This window comes from Tursiops truncatus, chromosome 20 (genome assembly GCF_011762595.2).
Source record: "Tursiops truncatus isolate mTurTru1 chromosome 20, mTurTru1.mat.Y, whole genome shotgun sequence".
Lineage (NCBI taxonomy): Eukaryota > Metazoa > Chordata > Mammalia > Artiodactyla > Delphinidae > Tursiops > Tursiops truncatus.
This window is the reverse complement of record NC_047053.1, coordinates 35936967-35960474: the sequence shown is the minus strand read 5'-3', so window position 1 is coordinate 35960474 and position 23508 is coordinate 35936967. Positions and strand designations below refer to the sequence as shown.

At 41.5% G+C, this 23508-nt stretch overlaps 1 protein-coding gene across 1 annotated transcript in view; it reads right to left on the bottom strand.

The window, feature by feature from the left end:
• Window positions 1–23508, bottom strand: part of SKAP1 (src kinase associated phosphoprotein 1) — a 276955-nt gene that overhangs the window by 34382 nt on the left and 219065 nt on the right. Inside the window, exons 5-9 of the mRNA XM_019924939.3 lie at window positions 13176–13253; window positions 12237–12320; window positions 9131–9255; window positions 6034–6097; window positions 3707–3901 (exon numbers count right to left, since the gene is read on the bottom strand). Of these exons, the coding sequence (XP_019780498.1) occupies window positions 3707–3901; window positions 6034–6097; window positions 9131–9255; window positions 12237–12320; window positions 13176–13253 (546 nt within the window). The remainder of the gene's footprint in view (window positions 1–3706; window positions 3902–6033; window positions 6098–9130; window positions 9256–12236; window positions 12321–13175; window positions 13254–23508) is intronic.

Genomic DNA, 23508 nt, shown 5'->3' with positions numbered 1-23508 from the left:
TTATATGCTGTATTATAAAGCAATCTGGTCTCTGGGTCTATAATAACCCTCCAGGGCAGTGCGGGCAGCATCGGAATGTGCATAGAAATACCCAGGGAGGACTCTCTGCCTCTCTTTCTGTTTCCTCTCCTGAAATCTCTCTAGAGAACACAGCCAGCTTCTGCTGCCACCGCAGCTGCTGCGAGGCCCCAGTTACAGCGCTTCAGTGGTCTCAGGTGCCTTGCTGGATTCCAGGCTTGAGGCCCCAGACAAAGAGAAACCTGATAAAAAGCTGTACTTTTATGGAATTTTGAATCCTACAGTTGAATCTACTGCAAAAGAGATCTTAAACATCAAGGGTCCCCGTATTCTTAATGTGGATGTTCAGAAATCCCAGCGGATACCAACCCTGAAACCATATTATCTGGGACTAACACTGTGGTCTTGGCTGAAAACCTCCAGTGCTCTGGTTTTCCCTCACGGGAAAGAGCGTGCTAGCCACGTAGCAAATGCAAATTTCCCATGATTAATGTGATGTTGTACATTTAATTTGATGACCCATACATTATTTTGATTAGGAAAAAACATTTTTGTATTGACTTGGTATGTGTTACAGGCATTTTTCTTTCAGCTAGGAAGCCCATTGAAATTATATTCTGGAAGGGAGGAGATCTCACACCGCCTTCCACATAGAGACAATGAGGCTTGTATAGGCCCCATGCCAAAGAGGAAGGAGAAGCAAAATCATTTACAAAGCACATTTACCTGTTATCATGAGACACATGTGAGAGGTTCAAGTCATTTGACTATTGATGGGTATGCAATGTTAGCACAATCCAACCTTACTGTCGACTGTTCCTCCACCCAGCACCTGTCCTTGCAGTAAAAATGGGGCCTGAGCAGAAGGCGTGATCCACTTTCCATCTGCTCAAGATTTTCAGTTTCACCTGCTTCACACATATTGCTGAGAATGTCCAACCAGACCGTCTCAGGTCTCGTTGGTGAAGGGGGAGAATGAGCTGATTCCCAGTTCTTCAAGGAGGTAACACTTCCTATTTAAATACCACCAAATGGAGAAGAGCCAGCATGTATTGAATGCTCCCTGTAAGCCCGGGCTCTGAGTGCCTTACATACATCAGCTCCAGGCTTCTCAGGCATCCCTTTATGATAGCTACTACTGTTATCCCCATTTTACAGGTGGGAAAATCACACCTGAGAGAGGGGGCAGATAACTTGCTCGAGGTCTCACAGCTAGCAGGTGGCAGAGCAGGTCCATCCTGACCTAGAGCCAGCACTTTTACCTGCAACACCATGCTGTGTCTCACATGCCACTGCTCGGTGGGTGGTCTTGTGAGATGGTGGCAGAGGGGAGACAGTGTCAGGCTCCCTCACGTTCCCTCTCAATTCCTCCAGGATGGGTAGTGTGGCACATGCAAAACGAACAGCAATGTCAGAAGCAACAAGCTGAGTGGCATGGACAGGAAGCTAGCTGATGGAGACTTGTGTCTGAAATATTCATATTATAATTAAATGCCAATTTATCCCAACTTCAATGCTGTCTCTAAAAACTGTGATGGATAGAAGATTTTGGGAAAGAACCTGTTGGCTGGGTACAGCCTTGTCCATTGGAAACTTAATAAGCAAGTTGGCTGCCGTTGCCCTAACCTGCGGAAAGAGACCCTGGTTTTCCTATGATGTGGCCTTCCTCACCTCTGAGGGACAGTTGTTGTGAGCAGAGGGTAAGTGGCTTTCCTAGAAAAAGCTGAGCAGTCTCCATGCCCTTGGAGACCACTCCAGGATCCAGACTGGTGTGAACTTTGGCACCGTGGGCAGTGCTGCAACGGTCAAGGGTAGGATTTTACGAGGTGCGGGAAGGATGGTTGTTAAGAAGCCAATCATACATTCATTGACCCCCCTGGGGTAAGGTGATGGTCTCAATCCCATCATATTTTCTGAGGCCTCTTTCCCTTTACTCTCCTTCGCTCTGTGTGTCTGAGCACCAGCTCCCTCTTGCCTGCTCCTTTGAGGAGTAAGCATGGTGCATGAAACAGCCCTTATTTGCTCCCCAGAGGTCTGGGTGGTTCTGTAAGGTTTTCCCAGAGCACTCTTCCACAGCTGTGACCCCAAGTGGAGTGTCACCTGGATATCTCCCCCAGCCTGGGACAGTAGTGAGTGGAATGTGAGCTCACCAGGAATCTCTGGCCGAGTTGGGGAGTACATCTCCTTTTAGAGAGTGTTGTGAATTAGATCCATTTCTGCACCCTGCTGTTGCAATGGAGCAGACTGTGAAAGGGAAGATTCTCAGAGGAGCTGTGTTTTAATGTAGCAATTTGATTCAATTTTCCAGTCTATAAAATTACCCATCACTGCTCGTTGCTTTCTAACAGACACCTTCACTCTTAATTTAACAATCCTATCGAATTCTGCCAGGGAAATTGGAAAAATTTATCACCTGTGAAATTTTATTTTCCTTTGGTTGTATCTGTTTTTGTAAAACTTCATTAACGACGATGACTTGCTGAGGAAATTATCATTTTTTTTTTTAACTTCAGACACAAGAAATGGCTCGACCTCAACCAAGATATCATTTGCATAATAAAACACAACAGAAAGGCTGGGGAAGTTGGGACTAGCAGAGGCTCGAAGTGCTGGGAGAAGAAGCAGGCTCTCCTTGTCCGCTGGCTGGGTGGGTGAAGTCCCAGGAAGCAATGACATGGCTTCTCCCCAGGGGAGAGATGAATGTGGCGCTGACAGGGTTGGACCCTCTTCTTAGGAAGCCTTGAAATGCCAGTTGCTTACTGACAATGCTTTTTAGCAAACAGCCCTGTCTTCGGGGGCCTGAATGTTCTGTTCACCTTAGCTCCTACGTTCATCTGGGACTGAGGTTTAAATTGCTATAAATTTAGGCTTAACTTGAATTTCTCAGCAGAGCACTGAACTCCTGGCAAATTTCCACAGGAGCGATCTTCTGAATGGTCTTGAAGATTCAGCGTTCCCATGGTCTAACTAGCTCACAGTTAAAAGGCTCAGGCTTCGTTTTTTTTGCACAGTCTGACCCCCACTGTGCTCTGCACTGTTCAACAGCTGCTGTTACCCACACAGGAAGTGGCTGTGCGGGCGCAGTGATGACTACACAGTTTTTGAGATGCCGGTTATCACACCTTTGTGAAAAAAGAAATACGTACAGTAGACCTGCCGTAATGGTGGGCAGAGGACACACGTTAGGCTTATTAGCAAGAGATGCAATTTGATTCGTGGTATATCTAAACTAGGCAGCGGTGAGCTGTGCTCTATCAGGGCTTTACTGTGTTACTGAAAAGACTTGTCAGCGTTTATCTATATTTCTTCAGTCTATATCCTTCATCATTTGAGGTGACTTTCCATTATCCTCACAATTACACAGAAAATAAGTTCAAACTAGAGAATTCTGATGAAACTCGCAGTAAACCAATGAAAACCAACATGAGTATTCTTGACTCTTTAACCTGTTGACATTTGTAATAAATTACTTCACAGGCAGAGATGAAAGACACTCCCTGATCAATCCATCTTGCCCCCAGAGCAGGGGAGAGCTTCTGTGCTGGGAATCACAGAAGCTCCACGGAAGCTTCCCTACCGCGTCTCCTTCAGAGGTTTGGCTTCCTCTGGAGTTGTCAAAGTTATATTCTTCCACCAGGTCAAGAGTGTCTAAACTAGAGGAAGATAATTAGAAGATGAAATTTCTCACCTGGTAAGATTTCATAAATATCTTCTTCTTTCTCCTCCATGGGTTCTTTGAGCCCCACACTCCCATGCAAGATCATGGGTCTGCTTTGGGAACCAGAATTTGGGGAGTCAAAACCATCGATATCATCATATGTCTCTTCCTCTTTCTCCCCTTCTTCCTCCTCCTCTTCACATGGAATGGTTAAGGAGCTCAGGTCTGCTGGGGCAGAGATGAGAGTGAATCAAGATAGGGAGAAAAAGAAAAGAATAAGGCAGGGAAGGAAAGAGGGAGAAGGTGGAGGAGGGATGAGAATAAAACATGTCAAAAGAAAATGAAACACTAGGTTAAGTGCTGTTATTTCTAGTGCGGGCCTTGGTGGCAGGAAATCTACAGAAAAGGCCAGACTAGCACTGCGTCAGGTTTAAACCAGCAACATAAATCCTTCCTTGCGATAAAACTTGATCAGGATGAAGCACCCCTGAAAAGTATGGGTGTGTGAATGAGCACACGAGGTGAAGGGAAGAAAATAGGCCAGAAGAGGAAATGCCAGCGTGCCTCGCGCTGCTTGTCAAGTGGAAAACTGGAAGGATGAGGGATGCCCTGGGTTCTCTGATGCACACAGAGCCTGGGAACTCTGGTGGCTGCTGTAGGATACCTGAGCTATCACACGCTCATCTCCCCCATGATCTCACTGCAGAACTTCAGAGACGTTTGCTTGTAAAGAGAAGAGTGGGCAAAAGTGGAAGAGGAAGAGAAAGTGGGATGTGGGAAACTATAACAGTAATACAACACCAAATGGAACGGCTGAGCGATGTGGTGGCCATGCCCTTTTGCAACTGTACAGTCTGGCTGACCTTAAAGTGGGTCACCGCATAGAGGATGTTGAGCCATTACAGCACTGGGGGGCACAGGGCGGGAGACGAGACGGAGATTGGTTTTTTATTTTAATGGGGGACTGGGAAGGTTCATTCTCTGACGTGTAGTACGGAGTGTTCTCTGAAACCCTGCTGAGGGACCTCTGCAGGATGGGCGAGAGCAGGCAGGGTGCTCTGGGGAAGGAAAGGATAGAGAGACATCCGATGTTCATTTCAAAACATAATAAAACTGTTCGGCTTGATTAGGCTTTTAATAAAGATTTTGCAACTATTTTCATCTGAATTCTGGTGCCACCTCATAGGAGGAAGGGATCAAAGACACATTTGTGGCTTAAACCATATGTTATTATTTTGTTTTAAAATAAAATGGAATGAATAATTTCTTCAATGTGGGATTCTGAAACTACCATAGGGTACAGCTCAATAAAGCTGCTTGGAGTTTTATTGAAGTTTACACACTTAGGGGTATATTACATGCATAAATCCAATGCACCTAGATGAGAGTGTACCCTGTGGTCTCGCCATCAATGTTCATGTTTGCCTAGTTCTAGTCTATTATACGTGATGCTCTTGGTAGATGCAATAGTTTGTTCTTGTGATAGCAGAGGCATAAACTGAGTAAAATAGGCAATCATAATTAAAGCTCCGGTGCTTCCTTCTTTTTATCCACAATAAAATCTTATAGCAGAATAAAAAACGGAGATGAAAAGGCTTGGTGTTTTTAGGTTGATGTATTTCTCCCTAGGTCTTGGGGCCATTTACAAAGTTGGTGTTTCTGCCTTTCTGCAGAGGCAGGGTCCTGCCATGATGTATGTATACCATCATGAGGGTTATCTGATGCCAGGTGACAGGCTCAAGGTTGGCTACTTCTACCTGTCAGGCCACTCCCAGACAAGGCTTCCTGGGCCACTATCACTGCTGTGCCTACAGGCTGGCCAGCAGAGGGTACTCTAAGAGCAGTCATTTAACATCTTCAGGCAGGACTCTTCCCATCCAAAGTAAGGACCATTTTGACTGTGGCTTGGGAAACAGCAATTTGTTTTTAATGTCCAATGTCATTGAAGGCCACCTAGATGAGTATGGATTTCTACCTGACTAAAACTAGAAGATTTTGGACCCTAAACCACATCTAGATGACTTTGGTATCATGAATTTCCTTTCCAGAATGTAAGGGGTTAGGAGACACTGAATTGAGCTGAGCTGATTTTCAGCATCTCTTTTCTGGTGGTTACAAATATTACAGATTTGCCTGTAGTTAGGTGGATGAGCTAGAATGATATCAGAGGTCCTTTCCAGGTTGATGGTTTCTCTTCCTTCTGATTCACCCATGTTACTATTTGTTGTTACCATATGAGGGATATGATAGGGAGAATGGGCAGATAAAAATATATTGAAGCCTGTGGATTATATTTATGCAATATAATGTCAACTGCAAATGCACTCAAGTACTACTTCTGTAATAATAATACTTACCCTTTAACAAGAAACTTATTTGATCCACCCAGTCTCTGGCCTCAGCTGGATTAGAAGCTGTAAACTAGAAAAAAATTAGTGAATTAATTTATCACTTTCACTAAAATTTCCGTGAATCCTTTAGGGAGGTTCAAGGGGAGGAACCTTGTGAGCGGACTTGCAGAGTCAAGTTGAAAGCTCAGGATTCTCTGCCTGCTTAATATTTAGCAAAAAGATCAAAATCCCACTCAAAGTGATTTTTCTCCTTCAGCCATTTTGCATACCCAACGTTGACAGCTGGATTTGAATCCAGATTCATGTTCATGTGCATTCATTCATTTGATTGCCCATTCATTCATCAGGCATTTATTGAGAACAGTCTACAGGAAGAAAAAGGCAAACCCAAATTCCTGACTTCAGATCAATGCATCAGTTTTGGAGACAGCATACACCCTTGACATGGGAACATGACAAAGTAAGTGAATTTGATAACAGCTGGATGTTGAGAGAAGACACGGAGCACTTATCGTTGCCTATGGTAAGCCAGGGAGGCGTGCTGAAGGAATACTGTTTTGGTTGGATTTTTAAAAAGGGTTGGTGGAAACTGGTGGAGGGAACTGGACGTTTCAGGTAGGGAGAACCAGCTGCCAAAGAGTAGAAATGAGACCATGATGTATAGGGAAGGTAGGCAGATCAGCTTGACTGGAGAACAGTAACAGATGAAGCTGGAGGATCAGAGAAGAGTTGATGAAAGGGCTCTGAGTATTAGGAATTCAGACTTAAAATGTAGGCAATAGGGAGCCACTGTAAATTCTCGCAAAAGGAGTGGGAGATTCTTTCAATAGTTGTGAGTAGGAGAGACTGAAATAGGGAGAAATTAGAGACAGAAGAACAACTAGAAGCCTACTTAACTAGTCCTCTGCGTGAAGTGATAGGAACTTAACTATTGTGATGGCTGTAGGAGTAAATCAGAGGGGACAGATCCAAAGGATATTATAGAGGAAGAATGCACAGACCATGGTAATGACTTGGAATCAATGGGCCAAAGAAAAGAAGAAGTAAACAAACTCTACATCCTGATTCACAAAACAGGCCAGTCAAGCATCAAGCTTTAGTAATTTTTTATTTTGAATGAATCAACTTGAAATGCCTGTTCCTGAAAAACATTTTTATTATCTGGCCATTAGGGTAAGATAAAGACATGTACTATATAAGAAACCTAGTTTCCTTGTAAACTGATATAGCCACTGTGGAGAACAATATGAAGATTCCTTAAAAAACTAAAACTAGAACTACCATGTGACCCAGCAATCCCACTACTGGGCATATACCCTGAGAAAACCATAATTCAAAAAGAGACATGTACCACGATGTTCACGGCAGCACTATTTACAATAGCCAGGACATGGAAGCAACCTAAGTGTCCATCAACAGATGAATGGATAAAGAAGATGTGGCACATATATACAATGGAATATTACTCAGCCATGAAAAGAAACGAAATTGAGTTATTTGTAGTGAGGTGGATGGACCTAGAGTCTGTCATACAGAGTGAAGTAAGTCAGAAAAAGAAAAACAAATACCGTATGCTAACACATATATATGGAATCTAAAAAAAAAAAAAGGTTCTGAAGAACCTAAGGGCAGGACAGGAATAAAGACGCAGACATAGAGAATGGACTTGAGGACACGGGGAGGGGGAAGGGTGAGCTGGGACGAAGTGAGAGAGTGGCATGGACATATATACACTACCAAATGTAAAATAGATAGCTAGTGGGAAGAAGCTACATAGCGCAGGGAGAGCAGCTCAGTGCTTTGTGACCACCTAGAGCGAGGGCGGGAGGGAGACGCAAGAGGGAAGGGATATGGGGATATATGTATACATATAGCTGATTCACTTTGTTATACAGCAAGAAACTAACATAACATTGTAAAGCAATTATACTCCAATAAAGAGGTTAAAAAAAAAAGAAACCTAGATTCCTGTTTAAAACTTATTAATATATATTGTCAGTCTTGATTTCTTAAGAACACATTTCTATTAAAAAAGCCTAGGGAAACTGCTTTAGACCTATCTTATAAATTTTTATCTGGATCTGGGTGAATCAAATAAGAACTTAATACTAAAAAATAACTTAGATACATCTACAAAAGACTCTATAAAAGTTTAGTTTAACTTAAAAATTTTTTTGAAATTACATAATTAAGACCTAGGTCATCTTATCAAAATAAGGGTTATGATACTGTAGAAACATAAAAGAATGAGTGCTGAGAAAAACTTGAAGAGTCAAAGCGTTACTCAATATTAACCTTAGCATGGCTTTTCTCTTTTTCTTGAGTTAGCTAAAGTTTTTCTAAATTGTTTTAGTAAAACTGTGATAAAAATAACCAACAAGGAGGAAACAATATGTGTATCTATATACACACATGTAAAAGTATATTTTTGGTGAAAATCACTACAGTCCCATAGTCAGACATTTTTTGTTGCCTTAATTTTATAGTGCATTACCTATTATATTCCCTTTTATATTATATCAAAAGATATAAAAATGAACACCGTGACGAATGTCTTTCTCACCCCCACTCAGGTCCTCCTAGTTCCTCAGTTGTCACTATTACTACTCAGTAATCATTGCTACCAGTATCTGAGAAATCCTTCCAGAGATATGCGACGCATCTACACACAGGAAGATTATATTGGATAGCAAGATGAATATGGGAAAATGAATTATTTTTCACTCTATAGCCAGATTTCTCTTTTTCTGGATTTCAAGGAAGGAAGTGAAGATAAGCAGTTGAAAAATAGAGTGGGAATTAAAGCCATGAAATTAGAGACTCTGAATAAAGAATTAGATTGTGTGCTGCAATAGCCAAGATTCTCACCTACAGAGTGAGATGAGAAGGGGAGGGATGAAGAGACGGAAGCCAAGCAAAGGCAGTATCTAGGATAAAAGTGGCAACATAGCAAAGGTGAGGACATGTCAAGAGAGAAGGTCTTGGTAAGAAACGAGAGGTAACAAAGAAAAGATGGCGCCCAGCACAGCAACCACCACTCACATGCAATATGGAACGAAACTGCAACACCAATGAGGATCTCCATCGCCTCGGCTCATCCTACCTCATAGCTGCGCCTATCCTGGGAGGTCAGCTCAAAGCAGGATTCTTTCTTGGCATCTTTTCGCAGGTAGGGGGCCATCCGTACACTGTAGCCCTTAATGAGAAAGGTCCCTTTGGGCTGCTTGCCTGCAAGACAGGAAAGCTTCCTGTATCTCCAGAGAGATGCAACTGCCAAGGGAGGGCATCTTCTCTGGACGTAAAATAAAAGCACAGAAACAGCTGTTACATCCCTGAGGAACCACAACAGTCAAGGAGAGGTTATTACTGAAGCTTAAGAAGAGGCTACCGCGACAGCAAGGCAGATATCACTGCCAAGCTAGGGCAGTGCAACGTGAAAGGTTACTTAGCCAAAAGAGTACAACAGAGACAGAGAATTTATTAGAATGTTAAGAGATCTATAATAACAGAAAGAAGGAATTATTACAGCAGGGAGAGTGTGGCCGAAAACGTGAGGCTCTTGAAGGCGATTACAGAACTGAAACGTTATTATCAGGGCCAGCAGAGCACATTTGAGGGGAGGGACAGCAGCGCAAGGGGGCATTATAAGTTCCCAGGCTCTCCTCCTATGCCCTATGGAGCATTTGGGCTACAGTGCTCCCCCCCTCCTGCTGGTCAGGTGAGAATTTATGCTAGAGGGAGAATAATTAAAACTCAGTATTTTATCCCTCTCGCAAGAGGCCAAATTGGGAAGTAGCAGAGTACTGCTGAGTATCATTAGATGATGAGGAAGGAGATAAAAGGAAAAGGACCCTAAGTGAGTGAAAGGAGAGACTACTCTACCTGTCATTCTCTTTTTTAAAAAAATAAAATATTAGAAACAGAAAAAGAGGGGTTGGTTCCCAAAGATTCTGTGTCCTCATGGTGTGGTTCAGGCAGAACATGTAGAAGAATGGAACCCCCGTGCCTGGGTGATGCTTTCTGTCCTGTGTCATGTGGAATGAGTTGCTTTTTGATGATGATGATAAGAGGGATGGCAGTGGGAAGAAAATATTAAAAGAAAAGAAAAAGAATCTGTCCTCACCTGGTTGAGCTAAAAGAAATACACAAACACTCTATACTTACTAAGAAAATGTCTTGGGCACAATAAGAAGTAACTGGCGAGAAGGGAGCCATGCAACAGTGCTTTTTGACACCAGAATCTTTTTTGTTAAAGTATCTCTCCTTGTTCTAACTGGCCACTAAAATGTTTTGTTGTTTCTTTGGTCACCAGCTTTTATTTCACTCTGACGGCAAAATGGTCAATAAAAGTCTCCAAGCCTCTCGCTCTTGCTCTCCTTCCTCACCTTGAGTAGGAAGGATTCTGAACGAATGAACGTGATACCTAGTTTTATATCCAGAGATGCCAACCAAGTATTTAAATGCAAGGGAAATGATGAACATTTTTACAAGGACATATATGTTATATTAGTTTGAAGGTTTAAAATAAGAAAATAAAACCTGGTTGGCTTGTATGCCTAGAATTCAGGGGAGAAATTATAGTTGCTGGATTTGAGAGTGGGCTGGGGGTTGGAAGGATACAGGGGGCTTGTTACTCAGGTTTTGAGCTATGCTGCTATCATTTCCAAGTCGGGCTTCACACTTTACCCCTGTATAGGAAAGGTTCTGATGAATTGTGATGGTGAACTCAAGATGAAGGTCAGTGATACCTGTTGCAGGCAGAGAGGCAGAATGAGGTAACTGCCTTGAAGTCCAAGAGCAAATCTTAAGGATTCCATGTCACTTAGCAAAGCTATTCTTTCTGCTACCTTAGTCCCCAAAGTGCAGGAAGTCCAAAGGCAAATGTGTAGGTATCTGATTATTCCCTTGACTGGATATCCAGGCTTTGGGAGAGGAATAAGTCCGGGAAAGAAGGAAGAGAGGAGAAACAGAAAATGATCGAAAGGACAATAAAGGATTTACTTTGGATCATGCCTCAGTAAGAAGGTGGTAGAGCACAAAGAAAGCCCCCACAAGAATTGCTACTTTACTTTATCTCCCTCTTGTTTTGGAGAATTACTCCTGGGGCAGTCTAACCCTGCAGGGGGGTATCCCCTATTTGAAAGTTTGCATTCACCTACGGTAACAACTTTTAGCTTGTGTTTATTTGTTGCTGCCTCCACTTTGTGCTTATATCCTCTGTTCCTTCTCACGAACTAAGCAACTGTGTTAAGCATGGATGGGGGGTCTTTTAGGGATGGCTCATGAGTGCTGTGCTTGACTGAGTCAGTGGTGGCTCATTAAGAAGCTGCCTCTGGCTTGAGTCAACACTTCGCAGCTGCTGCCATCTGGCTGAAGGGTGTCTCTAGGGGACAGCAACCATTTGGGTCTCAGCACTCCATGGCTCTAGGCATGTCCACTGGATTACGTCCCAGAACCCAGTAGGATAAAGTTTGGAGCCTGCTCTTAGAGAGTTTGGACTCAGAGGTTCTATTTCTGGGCCATTGGTAAGCTGCTAAAATCCTTCTCAGAATTAATTTTTTTCAATATTTTAACTATATTATTAATGCCTATAAAGTGTTTGAGGTTCTTTTTTTAAAAATTTATTTATATTTTATTTTTGGCTGCACTGGGTCTTCGCTGCTGCGTGCGGGCTTTCTCTAGTTGCAGCGAGCGGGGGATACTCTTCGTGGCGGTGCGCGGGCTTCTCATTGTGGTGGCTTCTCTTGTTGCGGAGCACGGGCTCTAGGCAAACGGGCTTCAGTAGCTGTGGCGCATGGGCTCTGTTGCTCCACGGCATGTGGGATCCTCCCGGACCAGGGCTCAAACCCGTGTCCCCTGCATTGGCAGGTGGATTCTTAACCACTGCGTCACCAGGCAAGTCCCAGAGGTTCTGTTTTTTAAACACCAAAGTATTCAACCTTGATAATGCGTTATTAGTCATAATAAAAGGTAACCTTTTTATATGCTGGCCACATATCCTAGTGTTTAAAGGGGCTATAATTTCTAAATTGGCATCTGAGTTTTTGGTGATGAGTAAGGTATTATTTACCCAGGCTTATTTCTTTCCCAAGCATATCCCTTTATGGGTGTTAGTTAAGGACTGCTAAGTTGAGATCTAAGTGCTTGAGAATTTACGAAGTGCTTGCATCCAGGAGTGAGATGCTGCTGTGCAAATGAAGAACACTTACTTTTCTCATTAGCATAGTAGTAGAAGAGGCCTCTGCTGACAACACACCATCGCTTCTGCCACTCTGATCCAAAGAAACTATGATCTAAACAGAACAGCAGTAAGGGACATAAATTCAGGTAACTACAATCACTGAAGAGTCCGTAAATTCCAACAACACACAGTCCAGTGTGTTATTGTTTTATTTCCGAGGTTAATGGACTGTAAAACCCTCCCTTTCACTCCCACAGGTTATCCCATGTTGACACAGAGTGCAGAGGACTCATTCAGTTAAAGGTCCAAGTTCTAAACAGGTTTTGCCTGCTCTGATCCCAGCTGTTTCTCTACTTTTCCTTTATATCTTTCAGGTTCTAATCTCATCCTGTAGTTATAAAATTCTCCATGAGATCTCTATGTGTTGCCTTTCAGCAAACCGAAATGACACTCCAGGCCATGGGCATGAGCAAGGCTTTCTTTGTGCTAAGCCAATTTGCCTGAGTGTTAAACCTGGTATTCCAATCCTACTAGAACCTATTCTAATTAAAGAGTGAAAGCTGAAGACTGGGGCTTGTCTAAAACTTGAGAGTGGGCTGCTTCACATATGATATAAAAATTGCACTCATAGCAACATAGTTTCACTCTTTGTGGGAGCACACTGAGAGATGAGAACAAAAATATAGTCATTCATTTATTCATTCGACAAGTATTTATTAAGCACCTGTTGTGTACCAGGTGAGCAAGGCAGAACCATTCCCTATCCTGATGAAGTGAAGATCTGGGGCCATCTCTCTTCAGCCTACACACAAACACCAGACTTCTTTTCTTTTCGTCCCTTCCTTTTGCCTTACCCCTGCCTAGTATAGTACTGGGCATAGAGCAGGTACCCCTTACGCTAGCCCTCTTTTTCCTCATTTCCCTTCCCTTCCTGGAATGTTCTGAGATCGGAGGGTCTAGTCAGTACCTTTGCTTTTCTTCTCTAAGTATCCTTGCTTGATGATATTATCAAGCTCTTGAGCTCCTTTTGTGATGTCTTCCATTCCTAAAAGAAACAAGAGCAAAATATTTTGTTGAAATCGGACAGAATTTTCATTTATTTGGGCTACTTGAGATAATCTACATTAATGAAGGGGTGCAGAGGGCCTATTGCTTATATATGGCACAAAATAAAACAATTTCTAGATGACTGGGGGGGGGAAGTAAATTTTCTTTTTCTTCCTAATTATATCTAATGCTAAAATTGCTTAAAATTATCTAAACATAACATTAGTTTGTGCAAGGGGAGGTAGCCTAAGCATGTACTGATTGGCAAGAAAAGGACTCCAGAAAATTAAGAATTTGCTTAACTAAACACACACCTTTTTCTAACAAACAGAAAGCCACCTTAGTGAACATAATTTTTATTAAGTTCACACAAAGAAAGGCTCTGCATAGCTGAACTTGGCAATAGCTGCTAAATTCTGGTTTTGTCAAAGTCATGGTAAGAGTCTAGGGATGGTAGAAGCCTTTACACAGAGAAGACCTGGATCTGACATCAGCCTTTAATTGTATGCTGCTAACATTCTCGGCTTTCAATTAGCCTTGTTAGGTACAAATTTATTGAGCAGTCAAGATCCTAATCTATCTTCCACCACTGGGGTTTATACTTATCTTACAGAAGGGAGGGGCAAAGGACAGAGACAATGAGGCAGGAATTTACTCCTCAAAAAAATAAAATGAAACAGGAACAACAACAAAAACAATTAAAACATATAACTCTCTATTTCTTAATTAGGAGAAATGAAGAGAGTGGGTTAGCATAATCCTAATTTTATTCTTTTTGGTCCCCAAACCCAAATCTCTTTTGGTTTGCCTTAAAAAATTTAGAAAGCAAACAAAATATAAACCAAATTAAGGCACAATGCATATGAATCAACTGGGTCACCTATACGATATCTTGAGACTCTTGGGTGGAATCAGTTTTTTCAATCACACAATTGTTTTCTTAACATCGACAATAACTAACATTCAGTGGTAGCTGTGCGTTGGCACTTTGTTCAATGCTTTGAATACTTTTTGTTTAAAACTAACATTTTAAGATGATTTAAAATGCAACTAAAAGTACTTTTTGCTTCTGTTTCAAGCTTAGTTTTAAAAATATAGATCAGAAGAGTTTCTTTTTTAGGTGTTTAAGTGCCTGATTCTATATCCTATTTGTCCGTATTGTCAACTTCCTTGTTCATAGACTGTTTTCATTTGTGTGTTTTACAGTTAGCAAACTCTGTAGCTGCTATAAATCCTCCCAGATGGGTCTCAGGGTGCACGCATGAGATGAAGAGCAGCAAAGGAAAGTTCATTTGTCTAGGATTCTTCCATTTCTCCCACCCCTCTGAAAATTCTAATATCTCTTTGAAAATGCTCTCCAAGAAAACAGAGAAGCAGATTGTACTGAGGGCGAGGACCCAGTATGGCTGAGAAGGCCCTTTGAAGGAGAGCCCATCCTCTCTGCAGCGCTGTCAAAAAATTGCTCCTAGAGGCCTAAAAATTAAATGAAAGACACAGGGGATAAGAAAAACAGGATCCCCTAAGCCTGGAGTTTCCATCTTTTCTTCCCACCATTTTTCCCCTTTTTTAAAAAGGTCTTGTTAAACTTAGAGACACAGCTTCTTGTTAAAGATGCCGAGAGTCTGAATCTTAAAAGACATGTTAAACGTTCTATTAGAATTCAAACCTCCTTTTTTAATGCAAATCTAAACGCCATTTTATGGAACATCTATAATTATGAAAATGGGAAGACATTGCCTCGTGTGCGGGGAGAGTCTGTGAGTATGAATATTACATTAATGTGCCCACACCAGCTCACTGATCCTGCTGGCAGGAGCATAAAAAATGCTCGAGTGAAACTTTTATTTAGATGTTAAGACTCCAGGCCCCAGCGGGGTGACAGAGACAGTCCCTGTGAGTTGCCATCAGAGAGAGAGCTTGAATTGAATTACCCGGGGGGGAAGCAAGTAGTGGTGAGCACTGCTTCGCTTATTTAATTTCATTTACTTTCAGTACATTTTCAGCATGAGGCTTTTCTCTCCCCACCAACTGAAACCCAAGAATGCCACCACCAAGAAAACAAAGACATAATGCAGCAGAAATGTTTGAATTCCAAGTCACTAATTTTAGGAGACTAGGGACAGCACCATCACCACCTTCTCACCCCAAAAGTCACACTTGGTTTGCTAAAATTGAGCACTGAACGAGTTACTGAATTTCCTCTCTTGGTCATTCACCAACAAGATTCTGAAGAGTAAGAGAGCTGGAAATACAGTATTTTATATGCTGTGTTTTTGTAAGGTGTGTTATGTTGCTTTTTTATTAGAAGGAATCTGTATTGATGAACTCTCTTGCCTGGATTCCCTTACGGGCAGTGGAAAAAATGGGATTATAGGTGAAGTTTGGAATGGCTATGGAAAAAAGATTAGATCAAATCAATTTTTATTCTGTTGATTGTCTTCTATGTCTAAGGCACTCTGTGGTGAGTACAATAACAGAACTGTTCTCAATGTAAAGTTGACTCTGAGTGCAATCTCATTACCTCCATGATCTATCAGGTAAACCCAGATGGGATCCAGATCTATCCCAGTCCAAGACGGGAAGCTCTCTCCTCTTTCAGTGTCAGCTTAGGGTCCCACTGATCAAGAACGGGTGGTCCTGAGGATACACACGTAAGCCACAGTCCTGTGTGATGACGCAGGGGGAGTCTTGTATGCCCGAATTTACACCTACTGGCAAGTGAACCGATCTGCAGAGCTACTTGACGTGTAATAGAAGGTACGTAAATGTTTTGCAGAATGATAATAAAAATAGGAAGAAGCTACAAACAATTCCATGAGTAGCTATTTTAAGGCAAAAACATTTATATTTAAGTATACAATTTTTTTTAAAATCGAGGCTTTCTGTCCATTACCTGAAAAAGGATATCACCACCTTAATGAAAAAAAATATATAAATGATTTATTGGGAATAAATGGCCCTTTGGATAAACCTAAGGGTGTATCACATTATATCAGCACAAAACAGAATTACATTAGTGTCATAATCTCTCTCTACCACTGCACTTAACTAAATCTCTCAGAATAGCCCATATAAAGGAAAGATTCACTTAGCTGAAGGATGCAGGGCCATAAACATAAGATCGAGAAGAGTGTTAGACACAAGTGATGGCCACCCAACTTTCACAGCAGATAAAGATAAAAGAAATTCTCAGACATCTTTTTCTCCTCATCCAGATACCTTTAAACCCTGTATCCCACCCATACCAGCTCTGCAGTAAAAAACAACAGAGTAGGGGTCGATCTCTCAGCACTAAACATGACTCCTCAGTCAGCCACCCACAGCAACAACAATGGGGACCCTTTGGAGTGTGATCCATTTCCATAAAGCAGTCAATAAAAAAAGACATGGGAGCTTATGTGAGTCACGGCCTATTTAATCAGCTGCATTCTAGCCCACTGAGAAAAGAGAATTGGAGAAGTCAGTCGGCAACACCACAGCACAACGCTAATAGCATAAGAGGCCACACAATTTCTACTGCAAAAAGGTTGCAGCTCCTGCAGAAAAAAACAGTGCCCACAAACTTTCATTCTGGGTAGCTGGTTTGGTCTCTTGCTCAATCAACCTGAAATGAAAATCCATGATTAAAAAAACCCATCTTTTGTTCAACGCTTTCCCCTCCCTAAGTTGTGGACTTCTCCTATCCTCCCCTTTCCTTCTAATTCAAGTTCTTTTCAATTGTTTGAAAAAGGAGACCAAACCAACTCCAGCCCAGAGGCTGATCGTTACCAGGGGTGAATTTCAGGCAGGGTTAAGCTTACCAGTTTCTTTCACTAAACTACCTGTGATATAGGACCTGGGGTGTTGGGTGGATGAGGCTGGAGAAAATCTAATATTTGAAGGCTGGGAATGGTCAAGTTGCATTTGTGATTTCAGTTCACTCACAGATCACTGGTGTGTGTGTGCATTTACACAATGACAAACATACGCTTCACAATGCCTCAAACGGACAAAATGAAAGGGGGTATTGCAGGTAGGGTGGGTGGTGTAGTATTCTCCTGTCCAGTGGTTGCTGATCCCCCATCCGTTTGTTAAATCCTCTCCTTTGTATTTGGTTTCTGTGTCCTTCTTTAATAAGTTCGTTACTGTTTTTCCTCAGCTTCCTTTTTTCTCAATTTTTAGGAACCAGTCAATAAATGACTGAGGTGTCTGGCAAGAAGTGTTCATCTTCTACACATGATGATAACAGGGAAAATGGTTTCAATGACTCTTCCTTCATTTGTCCCTTGGGACAGGCTTACATAAGTCTTAAACTGCTGTGGTTCCATTCAATATCTACTTGAGTTGACACTTATTCCTCACAGTTTTCTGTCTTTGTGCTTCACTTATTAAGGAATGTAGAGCAACACATGTAAGGTGAAAAATTCTAAGCCATTAATAATAATAGACTTAGGATCTAAAAGTTTCAAAGACACAGAAGCCACTCAAACAAACAGCTTTAATTTCATGGAGAAATAAACTGGATAGCAGATGAAAGGAAGGGATTGAACACAAAGTACTTAACCAGGTTCTTCAACGAGCTGTGACATAAGAAGCTAAGAAACAAAACAAGTGCAGTTGGAGCTAGGCAGAAGGACGTCAGAAAATGGTAGAAATCACACGTTTGTGGTTAGCAAACCAGTGCAGGAGACAATATTCAGGAGATCTTCATGGACTCTTGTTTCCCCTCCAATTTTTCAAGGTCTTTAAAAAAATCTGTTAATCCAGGTAACAGACCAAACTGTATAAAAATCTGTGGAAGAAACTTGTTATACTGAGGATACAGAAAATTCATGAGAGATTCTTGGGCAGAAGTACTAAGAAAAAAAGCAGATAACTGATGTACAAAATGATTAAAACTAATATGTTTTAATACAAAATGGTTTAAAAAACCTAACAAGTTTTAATCTGCATTTTATCAAGCATTTTCACATCTCATTTGAGCTCCACAGCATGCCTGTGAGGTATGTATTAATATCATCTCCACTTTACAGACTAGAAAAAAGGCTTACTGAAATTATGGGAGTTGCTGAAGGTTGCTCAGCTGGAAAAGCCCATGCACTTTCCACCACCCTGAGCTTCAGCTGAGGAGACACACTCAGATGTACCTGAGGAAAGATACAGTCTTCCCACCTCACTCGCCCATGAGAGACTCCATTTAAATATGGAAGAAGAAACAGACATGATGTGTGATTATTCTGACACTTGATGTCAAAAAATTATTTTAGGATCCTGTATTTCTTGTTTACTTTGTAAGGTACTGGCTGACTAACCTATGGAATTGCTTTCTAGGGCAGGTCTCTGTGAAATTCAAGAGATCAACAGATATGCGGAACAAAAATGAAAGAAAGGGCTTCCCTGGTGGCGCAGCGGTTGAGAATCTGCCTGCCAATGCCGGGGACACAGGTTCGAGCCCTGGTCTGGGAAGATGCCACATGCCGCAGAGCAACTAGGCCCGTGAGCCACAACTACTGAGCCTGCGCGTCTGGAGCTTGTGCTCCACAACAAGAGAGGCCGCGACAGTGAGAGGCCCGTGCACCGCGATGAAGAGTGGCCCCCGCTCGCCGCAACTAGAGAAAGCCCACGCACAGAAATGAAGACCCAACACAGGCAAAAATACATAAGTAAACTTTTTTAAAAAAAGAAAGAAAGTAAGAGAATGTAATAAAAGGATACACAAGGTAAAGAATATACAAGAGGAAGAAACCTGGAGCTCTCAAAAAATGCTGCTGGATCACCAAGGTTTGTAAGGCCTCTTCACAAGAGTGATATCTAGAAAAGGGAAGCCTGTTTTAGGGTAGGGCTCATGCAGGAATCTCAGACATGATTCATTTACTCTCTAAGCAAGAGGCCTTGGTTTGAAAAGAAAGAAGATCTTTAAGTCAAATATCCAAATTGGTTTCTAGAAACCATCGATATTCATGGCATATGAAGAACCTTCTTGTTTCCACAAAGAGGCGCCACACTAATTGCCACAGAGGACTGTGGTCTTCCGGGAGGCTCCTCTTCCATGTCTCTGTTTTTAGTAAGATTTTACTTATAAGAAGTGAAAGTTTTAGAAAAAAGCACTTCCAACTCTACGTATGAAAACTGCAACACACTAATTCTAGCATCTAAATAAATGGGAATAAACAACAGCGTCTGGTAGGTAAATAGTTCATCTTAAAGAAAGACTAATTCAATATAATAATTTACTGATCCTCAATCCTGGTATCGGGATACCAGGGCGTCTTTTGATCAGTTGAAGGTGTTGATAGAAATGGCAGAGATTTTGAATAATTCACTTTAAGAATAAGAATGGATTCAAAGTTTTTCTATAATAACACCACCCATTTGCATTCAATATGCTTTCTTAAGGGGAAAAGTCAATTAAAAATAACTTATAGCGTATCTTATTTAGGCCACAGTCTACGGTGATTAAACACATCTGATGTAGTATTATAATCATGGCAATCAAGAATTCCTACAGAGCTTTATTTCCTTGAAAAAAATTGTTTCTTCAAAATTGTGGGTGTTCCACAGAAGTGGGTTGGGCATATAAATGTTGGTGGTCATGCGTTATGGTGGGAAAAAGGTTGAGAATTCATGTAATCTGCACAAAAACAGTTTAAACCCAGGAAGCCTCTTGTGTCTTCTGATTTTATTAATGACACATATATATAACTTAGCACCTTCAGCTTTATTTTTATCCTAAGAATCCATCCTTAATACAGAACTACAAAGATCCAAACGACCTGAAGTCTTTTTTAGCAGCCAAACCACAGTAAGTGGCAGCAGGACAAAGTGAGAATCATGACACAAATCCAGACCGTGGTGCTTCAAAGGGCTTTGAGATTCTAAAAAGGAGGAGGAGAGGATTTCAAACACCAAACCTGTCTTTTTTACAAACCTTGAAGGATCACTGTATTTTCCTCTCATCCCGAGACAGGTCACTTTTATACATGTGTCACTTGAGAGCATATCTTTAAAAATGAATGACAAAATATCATGTTCAAATCTATTTATTTACTACTCTACTGGATTGTGATAAGAATATGAAGAAAAGGAAAGAAAAAGAAAAAAGCCCCACCTGGGTTTGGAGTCACTTTTTAACTGGTTTAACTTCTACCTGTCCACCATACTATGGCCAGAAATCATCTTTCTGAAACGTATATCTGGCCCATGTCACATTCCTGCTACAGCCTTTAATGGTTCTCCCTAACCTATAGGATGAAACTCAAGCTCTCCATCACACAAAAACTTTAAAACTTGGTCTCACCCTACCTTCCAGTTTCATTTTCTCCCAACCCCTTATACTTCCCAATACTCCAGCAATAATAGGTAACAGACTTTGCCTTCTGGAATATGCCGTGTACTTTACACTGCCAGGCCTTTGCTCATGCTGTTTTTCCTGGTTGGAAATTCTAATCTGTATCCCCATTTTCTGAGGTGGGAGTGCTCCTTTAAGACTGAATTCAAATGTCACAAACCTTCTGAATCTTTGTCTGTTTCCCCACATAGAATTATATCCTCTCTCTTCTGTGCTCTAATACCATTTTCTATAGGGTACAGTCTTGGCTCCCAGGGACCCTAAACCTTTCCCCCAATACTCTCTCTCCATTCTTGCCTCTTTGCTTCGGTTTACGTAAGACCTTAGTTTCTATGTAAAGCTGCTAGAAGCCTTGAATGAGGAAGTAGAAAAGGTACTATTCCCAGGAAAAGGAATGTAGCTGTGGATCTGGGTAGAAGGCAAGAGGGAGGATGGCCTAGCAAGGGAAGGAGGGTTAGAATAGATCTCACATTCATAGGAAGAGAGAGAGAACACCATGAAAAAAATTAAATGAACAAAACATCATAGTGCCTGGATTGAAACAGGGGAACAAAGAAGAATCCAATAGAGCTGTGCATCCAAGGAGATGGGCCAGTATTTGCACCCCGACTGTCTAGGTAAGGAGAGTAAGAATTAGACTGAGGCAGAGCTGGAACAGCTGAAACCCATCACAAGGCAGGGCTGTACTTTAATTGTTGAACTGATGTGGGATTAAGAAGGATCCTTCCCTAAAATACACTCAGTAAACTCCAAGGAGTTTGGTGCTAATTATTTAACTTCTTGAAGCCTAAAGAAAACCTGCCAGTGGGAAATCTAGTCCCTTTCACAGAGGGCAGTTCAATTCATTAGTTATATACCTGTTACTCTCTGTATCCCCAGGGGCCTCGTACACACAGTAGGTGCCTGATAAATGTTTGTTAAACTGAACTGAAACCACTTCCAGCCTTATGGGACTTGGGGTCTAAGAAGGCAATATGGGAGTGAATATTTGTTAGATAAATCATTTTCACCAAAGCCAAAACCAGTCATTTTTGTTCTGCTGTATACTCACTATTTTAATCTTAGAGTTGGTACTGTGAAATAAGAAAGTAAAAAAGGGAAAGAAAGGAAGTAGCCAAGAAAGCCAGGAGGAAGTAGTGGGTGCAGAAGTCGGGAGGAATCACAGTGCTGAGAATGACAGGAGGACGGACAAACGGGATTTTGGGAAAAAAAATAATAAGTTGGGAAAAAATGCCATGAACCTCACCTGGAGAGAACTATATCTCCCAGCCAATTTCACAGCCTCATTGAGATACCGGTTCTCTTCACCCCAGAACTTATCTATCTTCAGGAAAGCATCAAAGGATGGGGTCCAGAGGAAACCATAAATGGACAAAGACCGAGCCAAACTTAACAAATGGATAACTGAGTATACTTCAGAAAAAGGCTGTTGATTGCAATTTCTGAGCTACACAGGCCTTGAGTGGCTGAGAACTTGGCCCCTTGTCTTGTTCTTGTATTTCCCTGAAAAACGGTATTTTTCTCTTTGACCGTCGTAGGTATGTTTGTTTGCATCCTGTACGCAAACATCCTATGTGTGTCTGAGCACTTAATACTGTTGATGGTGAAAGCTGCATGAGGATTAGGGTACCAGAATCCCGGAGTCTTTATTTTAGTTACTCTCCAAACCAAAAGATTTCAGGGAGGAATCAAATGATGATAATCTTGCCTTCTCCATGTCTCTCTAGTGAAAAACATTCAGATATCATCAGAGCACTGCATCGAGAAAACCTTTAAAGCAAACAAAGCAGAAAATAAAAAAGAAGACTTAGAAACTAATTATCGTGATTCTCTGGGGGTATTTCAGGGTGGATGATCTAATGAGAACTCTCACACCCCATTGGGAAGAACTTGATGGGAATGCAGTGACCTCAGCAATGTGGCTTTGACCTGGTATGTATCATCTGCTGGACAAAGGGCCACTCTCAAGCTGGGCCTTGCTCTCAGCCAGCTCCCTGGGTGTCTCTGCAGCAGAATGGGATCAGAGACAGAAAAATGATGGCTACGATAAGGAACCTTTAGGGCAAAAATCACCTCCTTTTCTTTTAAGTTACACGTTTGAGATTTAAAATCTCTTGGTTCTTCTGTTTCATCTGACAAAACTCAAGCAAGTTTGAAGTCAAATTTTGCAAGGAAAAAATTAGGGAGGGGAAAATGAGGGTGATGTTTCCCGACCCAAAAGTTTCTAACCAAATCATCAAGTCTGTAATTGCAAAATAAAAACACTAAATCTCAATATCTATTTGCACAGCTCATTAACTAAGGGCTCACACTCAGCAAACGGAAAAAAAAAAATAAAGGAAAAAACCTTCAGCACCAAATACATTTGGAAAGTTACTATGGAGACCTGTCTTTCCCTAGGATCTAAACTAGGCTGTTGTCAGATGCGTCTGTCTGTCTGTCTTTATTGCTTATTTGGGAAGCAGCAAGTTGGGATGAGGCAAAGCATCTTTTGTCAGACTGTGCTGGAGAGAAAAAGAGAACATTCCTTTCCCCACTGAGTATTATGAACATGATGGCAGGCACTCGACCTGCTCTGCTACTGGGACAACATGATTTACAGTGTGAAAAGGGAAAACCTAAATCACTAAGTAATGAAAACATTAAAGTTAATGCATCACAAGTGAGGAATTTATTACCATTAACTCCAATAAACAGTTATAAAACACTCGTCCTTTCCTGTCCATGTGCAGGGACACAGACACTGTACTTCATTAAGCTCAACTTTCTTTTCTTCTCCACTAGACCAGTCATGTGTGTTTGAACCAACCACCATTTATTGTTAAGTGGACTGGTTCATTTTCCAGGACTGAGAAAGCTGAAGGCACATCCATTTTGCTTCATGGTGCTTGGTGCAGACGGATGAAATAGCAAAGTTTAGAAGACA